Source organism: Ursus maritimus, unplaced genomic scaffold (genome assembly GCF_017311325.1).
Source record: "Ursus maritimus isolate PB19 unplaced genomic scaffold, ASM1731132v1 scaffold_5, whole genome shotgun sequence".
Taxonomy (NCBI): domain Eukaryota; kingdom Metazoa; phylum Chordata; class Mammalia; order Carnivora; family Ursidae; genus Ursus; species Ursus maritimus.
This window is the reverse complement of record NW_024426663.1, coordinates 71,042,366-71,050,002: the sequence shown is the minus strand read 5'-3', so window position 1 is coordinate 71,050,002 and position 7,637 is coordinate 71,042,366. Positions and strand designations below refer to the sequence as shown.

Here is a 7,637-nt window from a genome sequence, read left to right as displayed (position 1 = left end):
ACACTCCCAGAAACACCTAAACTAGAACAAATGAAGGAAAAGCTAACGGTCATGTGGTGTGGGGGAGGGGTGTGGTAGATGGGACGAGAATGATAGAATATCGGTAATGGTTCAACCTGGGTGATAGGTCCATGGGGCCACATCCCAATTAGACAATTTATTTTACTTTGTGTATGCTTGGAAATTTCTACCACAAGAAGTTTTTAAGAAGTCCCCGTTGCCCCTTCTTACCTAGGGATTCTCCAAGAAACGGGAAGGGTGAATCTCATGCACAGATCTTCTCAAGGCTGCACTTGTCCTGTCCTCACTCTCGGCTGTTGGAGACCGTGACGTTCCGCAGTGCCCTTCAAATTTGGGCTCACCTTGGTCCAGTGGGGACTCCTGGTGTCAGTGACTTCTGGGAGGTCCATCTCATCCCTGCACACCAGTACTGCCTCAAGAGGAGCTCTCTCTCATTTTAGACCGGAATCAGGAGGATCCAGACGGGTCGCCACTTATAACCGGTATACATTTCGGCCCACAAGCAGAGGTACGCAAGAAAGAGGAGGAAATTGGTTTTGTAAGTCCACTTGATTTGTATGTTAAGCCTTGATTCTGCTGGTGTCCTGTTCGGATTTCCACCCATCCCTATTTGGAGATCACAGCAAACCACAGTGAGGGAAGGTTGAGGTGAGAGTGTGGCTACTGTTTATTGAAGGACACACTTGCAGCTTAGACATCCCTCAGCTTGGTGCCTCCTTTGTGTTTCGTGGCTCTTATGCCACATGTGGGGCGATTTGCCGTGATTCTGTCTGTATGCCCAAGACAGCCATCTCCTCTTAGAGTTTTTGCCACATCTTCCCCTCTAACCACGCTTTGAAGAATCCTCCTCCATGATCCACAGACCTCTCTCTGATGGTTGGTATCTCTCAACAGTCTAATAGGAAAAGAAGGCAGTAAGTACGGAATTTCGAGAATCCTGCTTCTGTTAGGTTTCTGCTCAAGTATCATCTTTTCTGTGGAGTTGGGGATTTTAGAAAGAAAAGCCCAGAGGATGAGCGTGATATTGCCCCTTTTAGCCCTGCCGTGCCCTTTCTCTGGCCAGAGAACGCAGTCTGTTACCTGCTTGCATGCAGAAAGGCAAGGGTAAAAAATAAAGGGAGAAAGGGGAAAAAAAAATGAAACACGAGCGGACGAGCATCTCAAAATACCCTACCCCTCTTAAGAAGATGTGAGTTGAATTCATGGGAGAGGTTCCATTGGAGAAAGAGGAATTGTTCTTGAACATGGGGTCTGTGCGTTTGCAAAGGCTGTGTGGGATCCAGGTCCCCAGAATGCTCTGATGTCATCATTCAGGTCAGAGAACCCCCGCTGGAGCAGGGTGACCTTTGAACCTTAACAGCCCTGTGCTGGAGTGAGCACTGGGCGGTGTTGCTGGTTCTCTACGTGGTCTGAGTTCCTCAGCCATTTAGGAGACTCGACGACTTTTATTCCTATCGGGTCACCTCAACGAATTTCCCGAGAGTCAAGGAGGGCCAACCAGTAGGGAAAAGGAGGAACAGGGTGTTAGGCATCTTCTAAGCAACTCCTGTCGCTGGTACCATGAAACAGCGACAAAAGAGGAAACATCTGGAAAGTGAGGAGTCCCCGGAAAGTGCTGAGCAGGGAGCAGGTATGCGCTGGGCACCTTGTCTGGGGCGTAAAGGCTGCTGCCAGCCTGAGCCTTCTCTAGGAAGGTGGGATGGAGGAGCGCGTGTCCCCGGTGAAGTATCCGAGGATGCTGCCATGTCCGTTCCTCAGCATCCCTGTGGGGTGAGATGGCATGGCAGGGCCACATGCCCCCGGCAGGTGGTCAGTCAGCCCTGTCCGTCTGAAGACTTCTCTCTTGGGGCTGCTTGGGGCTGGAGCTCTGTGACTCATAGCAGGCCGGGGTCCTGCTTGCCCAGACTCAGAGGGGATGGCTTTCTCAGTCCTGTATTCTCTCTTATTCTCTTTGTTCCATCTTCCTCTGGGGTTGTTGGGTGGGGGTGGGGGGGTTGTGAGGGGTGCTGATGAAGATCTGTGGGTTGTGCTGTCCCTTTTACTGAAGAGCAAAGAGAAGCCTTGTTGACAAAATATTTTGAGAAGTCAGAAAGGAAGTTGTCTAGCGATGGCAGTATACTGAAAACATGGAGATGGTATTCCTTTAGAGGGAAGAATTTACCGATTGATCCATGGAAGTTTGTGAATCTAAAGGTGTGGTCTTGGCCGTGGAGACTGGGGGGAAGGAATGGGCCTTTCAGAGACCGAGCCCAGATGGATGGGGGTGAGAAATGTCGTCAGGGCCCCACAGGGAGCCCGGGGAGCTGTGGATTTACTTTCCACAGCATTACATGTAAACGAGTAGCTTGCCTTGAGAGAAGGCGTGGTCACATGTAGGAGGTGGGGCAGAATGGAGTCCATGCCAGAGAGCCAGCCGAGCCTTCTGCCCCAAATCGGGGCCCAGCAGTTTCCAAAAGGCTCACGGCCCTGAAGAGTATAGGATGAGCCTGGGGACTGGAGGCCTGAATGGGAGGCAGATTTTCAGGCAGCAGCTAGGATAGGACTGAGAAGGCAATGATTGGTGAGATATTTTTGCCTCTGTGTGTATGATGGGGTGGGGGCAGTAAGTGGGGAGAATGCAGATAGAGTGTCCTCAGATGTGAAGTCAGCCTTGTAAAGTTCCTATCACCATGCCTGGATCTGGGAGACACTCAAAACATGTAAGAGCGAATGCAGAACTCTTACTAAGGGAGTTTCATGAGATCATCACTTATATACCCATATATACTTTGATATAGAAAAAAATTGCATATCTCCACACATGCTACTTCATTAAACCACACATAGAGCATATAGGTAGATATGCACATCCCTCCTACAGTATGTTCCCAAACCATCCATGGGTATCAAAGTCCTCTGCTCTTACACCGAACTCTGGAGTATGAGTATATCCCAAATGCCGTATGGGACATACTCATACTAAAAATAGGCATGACCCAAGAATTGCATGGGAAAGCTTGCACTAAAAAATTGTTTGCAATTTATCTGAAATGCAAATTTAACTGGGCATCCTCTGTTTTTGTTTGCTAATGTGGGGCAATCCTTGTAAACTTAATACCAGCTGACATATCGTACACTTACTGTACTTCTGTCTGTCTTCTAAATGCTCAGCATTACCGGAGCCTAGAATAGTGCCTGATACATAGTAGTTGCTCTCTGAATTTTATTGAACGAATGAGTAAATGATTGAATACACACCATAAATACAGCCCATATTATATAAAATGGTTACATGTCGCACAATTCCTGAATGTGAACACAAACTATGCACCAGACTCTCCACTGATGTGTTTCTACCCTACTCATCACGCCGTCCCCACATTTGTGAAAGGTTTGGCTGACACACACAATTCTCACACTTCAGACCTACTCTTCACAGCCACCACTCAGGCCTTCATTCCTAAGAAGAAACTACCGAAATAAGTGTTGATAGTAATTCAATATGGGAGTATCCACCCAGGACCAGACTCTGAGCTGTGTGTATTCACACTTAGTAAATATTTGTTGGACGGATGAATGATGCCCAAACATGGCCCGCCCTCTGTATTTCTGAGACTTTCATATCCTTCTAGGGGTCTCAAAGTCACAGGAAGATGCCCCTCAGCTTGAATCAGCTGGGGTGGCCAAAGGCTGGGGCGCAGCCGTAGGGGAGGTGTCCTCTGCCTCTGAATACTTCTCCTGTGTTTCTTCTCCACGCAAGCTCATCCACGCTGGTAAGGGCTCAGGGCTCCTTGGGTGTGGGGCATGTAGATCCAGGAGAGGCCAAGAAGAAACCCAAGCCGATCAGAGGTGGTCAGGGCTCCGTGGAGGAGCCTGGGAAGCTGGCATAGCTGTTAGAAGAGCAGGGGTATAAGCTCAGTGTGGGCGGGGGCGGGGGAGCCCGGGTGCCACCATAGTGGGCAAGTTAAGAAGCATGGGCCAGAAAGGTCTGGGCTCGAGGGGTGGGGCCGAGGGACAGGGGAAAACACCTTCAGAGGAGCTGTGTAGGCTTTGCCTTTGCTCTTGCCTCCAGAGAAGGATGGAGCTCCTCGGCGCAGGCCTCCCACCCTGGAGCAGGACCGTCAAGCTCGGACCCCCATGCCCTGATGCGCACAGCCGTACTCCCCACACATCCATTCTCAGCACACAGCCCCCGCCCCCCCAGACGTGTGTTCCGCGGTACCATCTCCTACATGACTGTCCACATTCCACAAGCACACCAATGGTATCAGAGATTCACACAACCCACCAACATCCCGTGCATGCCACAACCCCTTGCCACCCTGCTCCACGCCCCTGGATACTGACGCCCGCCAGCATCCCTCCGCACACATGAAAAACGCCTAGCTACACCCACCCAGATTAGGAACACCAGTGCCGGGCTCCTCACCACGCATCTTCACATCTGAAGACCCCTCAGCTTCTGGCCTGCCCCCACTCACATTCTTACATCTCTGATTTCTCTTCCCAGGACTCCGGAGAGTACCTCGAGACAGTCCTCAGCCTAGATCACCCCTACCCCAGGTTCAGGAGCAAGGGGAGACTGCTCCCCCCTTACACCATGCCTCCTCATCCCCTTCGTCCTATAAGACCTGTGTGTCCTCTCTATACGTGAACAAAGAGGAAAAGGGCATGAAAATATACTACATGCAGGTACAAATGAAAAAGGGTGTGGCGGTCTCCTGGGAGACTGAGGAGACCTCAGAGTCACTAGAAAAGCAGCCGAGGATGGAAGAAGTGACCCTTCCCGAGGACGTGCGGGTAGGGACGCCCCCTTCGGACGTGTCCACCAGAAACCTGCTGTCTGACAGCGAGCCCAGCGGGGAGGAGAAGGAGCACGAGGAGCGGGCAGAGTCAGACAGCCCGCCTGGGTCACCCGCAGTTGAGGAGAGACCCAGGGCCAAGACCCCCGACTGGCTGGTGACCATGGAGGCTGGCTTTAGGTGCATGGCCTGCTGCCGGGTCTTCTCCTCCCTGGAGGTCCTCCAGGAGCACGTGCAGCACGGGATCCGGGACGGTTTCAGCTGCCACGTGTTTCACCTCACCATGGCCCAGCTGACGGGCACGGCGGAAGCAGAGAGCACCCACGAAGAGGAGGAGGAGGAGAAGGAGGAGGAGGACAAGAAGGAGGAGGAAGAGGGAGCGAGACAGGAGGAAAAGGAGAAGGAGGAGGAACAGCCCGCACCAGAAGACCTAGGTCCGAAGCGGCCTTGGAGCCAGTGCCCAGGCTGTGTGTTCCATTCTCCAAAGGACAAGAAGTGAGCAGGGGCCGGGGGAGGCCGGGGGTGCCGAGGGAGCGGTACCTTCTCCAAGCTGCCACTGCTTCTCCCATGCAGGCTCACCCCTCCAGGAGGGAGACCTGGGGGCTCTCACAGCTCAGGGGACACCTGAAGGGGGGTGGGTAACCGGGCCCCTTGCTTCTCATCCAGGCCTTTAATAAAGCTCTGACTGTAAGTGGGGATTTACCCTGAGCTTTTCAGGCCAACAAAGCCCCTTTCCTCCTGAACTACGACATGTCTTTCTCTGTTCTGGTTTCCACACAGCAACTGAGATTCATGAGCCAGAAGATCCCGGAAGATGGTGTGGCCTTCTCTCGGGAGAGGTAAGGCCTGAGGCTGGCGTCGTCTGGCCCGATGTCATAAGGTCCCAGAGGAATTCAGGGGAAGGGGCGCACCCCACACTGGGTTTCCACATCAGCTTGTGCCATGCCCCGTGCTTCCGGGGACTTGATCTCCATTGACTTACACGAGAAAGAATTTTGATTGGCAGTTACCTCAGCGGCTCCACAACTGACCTGAACTCTAAGAGCAAATCCTGCCCAGAGGCCTTAGGGACTGAGAGAGCTCAGCACAATCTCAAGGGCCAGGAGCAGTGTGAAGCGAGGACACGGGGCCTAGCGGGAGCCGAGGTCTGAGGTGTGAGAGCCTTCAGCCTGAGCTGGCCGCTCACTCTGGGACAACACGGAGTGTGGAGAAGGGAGAAACTCGGAAGTGAGGCCCCAAGAGATCTGGAAATGTTCCAGCACCTTGATTGGGCTGTAGTTGATCTGGAAAGAAACTCACTCTCATGTGTGTGGCTCTGAGCTTTAAGACAGAGGTGAAGGGTGGCTCTGACTGGCGGAGCTCGCGTCGCTTCCCGTGGCCTCGTGCTCTGCCTTATTTGTTGAATCGCTTCCAGGGAGAAGACAGGGCCCTGGGGAGAGGAGCAGACAGGATGCCGATGACGTGAAGGAAGACGAAGGAACCGGTGCTCCGTCTAGCATCACAGGACCATATACATGTCATATGCAATAAAGGCTGTTTTCCAAACCTCTCCGGGATATATTCTTGAATTAAAATGATCTATCCATCTACCCACCATGTGCATTGGTCTCGCTGGTGGCTGGTGCACTAGGTTTCATGCCACAGTCCTTTTCCAGAAACAGCGGTACTCATGCCCCCGGGATTGACGAGGCTTCCATGTGGCTGTTTTCACAAGGTGGCTTCCGCATCACGCAGGAGACTGGGACAAATACGCCGAGTTCTGACAAGGTCGCTGGTAGGAGCAGGTGCTTTAGAAACTGTGTCCCACGGGTCGTGACTGAAAGCACTGGGACAGTCTTCAGGGGGCTGGTGGGTGCTGTGCATGTCTCCCCAGGTCTGGCCTGGACGGGGCCTCTTAGTCGTGGCTTCTCAAGGAAGCACCAGGGCCGAGGAGAGATGTCATTGTGTGGAAGCTGTCTTTGGAACAGTTTCCTCTGGGGTTGGTGGAACTTTGTCACAGCGCACAAAAAGAAGCCATCCGACCACAGTCAGGAATTGGAGGAAGAGATGGCTGTAATCAGGGTTTCAGCCAATAAGCTCGGATATGTCCAGTTCTGACGCTAATAGGTCGATTGCCAAATAAACTCTTACTTTAGCTGCTCAAGTTTTGGACGCTCTCAGCCCTGAACTTCATCCTCACCCCACTGCTACCAGCCCCCCCCTGGAACTACAGACGTCTGGGAGGCACCGAAGACTCATTTTGATGCATGAGGCTATCCATGGACTGAAAGGTAAGGGGGGGGGTGCAGCTTGTTTTTCTAATCTGAGTAGGGGCCACAGCCAGGCTTCAGAGAACTGATGGAATTGGAGATTCCTCTAATTCCTCTGATGAAATTCAGAGACTCTGTAAAATGAAGCAGAATCAGGTCTAATTCCAAAGTCTCATGGATTTTTTCCCTAGAAGGTGAAAGGGGCCTTTCATGGGGCTTTATTGAATCAACCATGGTTCCTGGGATGTGGTGTTGTTGTTGTTAGTATTTCAATCATCATCTTCATCCAGCTTCCTCACTGACTTCATGCTTCTCAGCCTCTCCAAATGGGGTGCCATCTGCACGTCCATATCCCTTTGCCTCATGATGCCCAGAGCCCCCTTTAACCATCATTCCAAGAACTCAAAATTTGAGGCTTTTCTACCCTTCCATACTCACACTGCGCCCTCTGGGAGGTTCCACACCCTCTCTGGCTTTGCTCTGTAATCTTCCCCTTTGTTCCTTTGTTCCTTGAGTCCACCAGGAATTCCCCCTTCCCTCCTGCCTTCCACCATCTTCCACTGACAGCCTCAAACACCTCGAGTTG

General features: G+C 52.2%; 1 protein-coding gene across 1 annotated transcript; it reads left to right on the top strand.

Moving 5' to 3' along the window:
- The first annotated feature begins 922 nt into the window (after window positions 1–922).
- Window positions 923–6,351, top strand: FAM170A (family with sequence similarity 170 member A). The gene is made up of 5 exons (XM_008699014.2): window positions 923–1,651; window positions 3,633–3,773; window positions 4,511–5,297; window positions 5,583–5,641; window positions 6,217–6,351. Exons 1-4 carry the CDS (start codon window positions 1,582–1,584, stop codon window positions 5,587–5,589), a joined length of 1,005 nt encoding a protein of 334 aa, XP_008697236.1. The 5' UTR covers window positions 923–1,581; the 3' UTR covers window positions 5,590–5,641; window positions 6,217–6,351.
- The last annotated feature ends 1,286 nt before the right edge of the window (window positions 6,352–7,637 follow it).

Excerpts from the sequence above, each read along its gene's own strand:
- FAM170A (XM_008699014.2), top strand. The coding sequence starts at position 1,582 with ATGAAACAGCGACAAAAGAGGAAACATCTGGAAAGTGAGGAGTCCCCG. Across the intron at positions 1,652-3,632 it reads AAGTGCTGAGCAGGGAGCAG|GGGTCTCAAAGTCACAGGAA; the intron begins GTATGCGCTGGG and ends ATATCCTTCTAG. Across the intron at positions 3,774-4,510 it reads ACGCAAGCTCATCCACGCTG|GACTCCGGAGAGTACCTCGA; the intron begins GTAAGGGCTCAG and ends TTCTCTTCCCAG.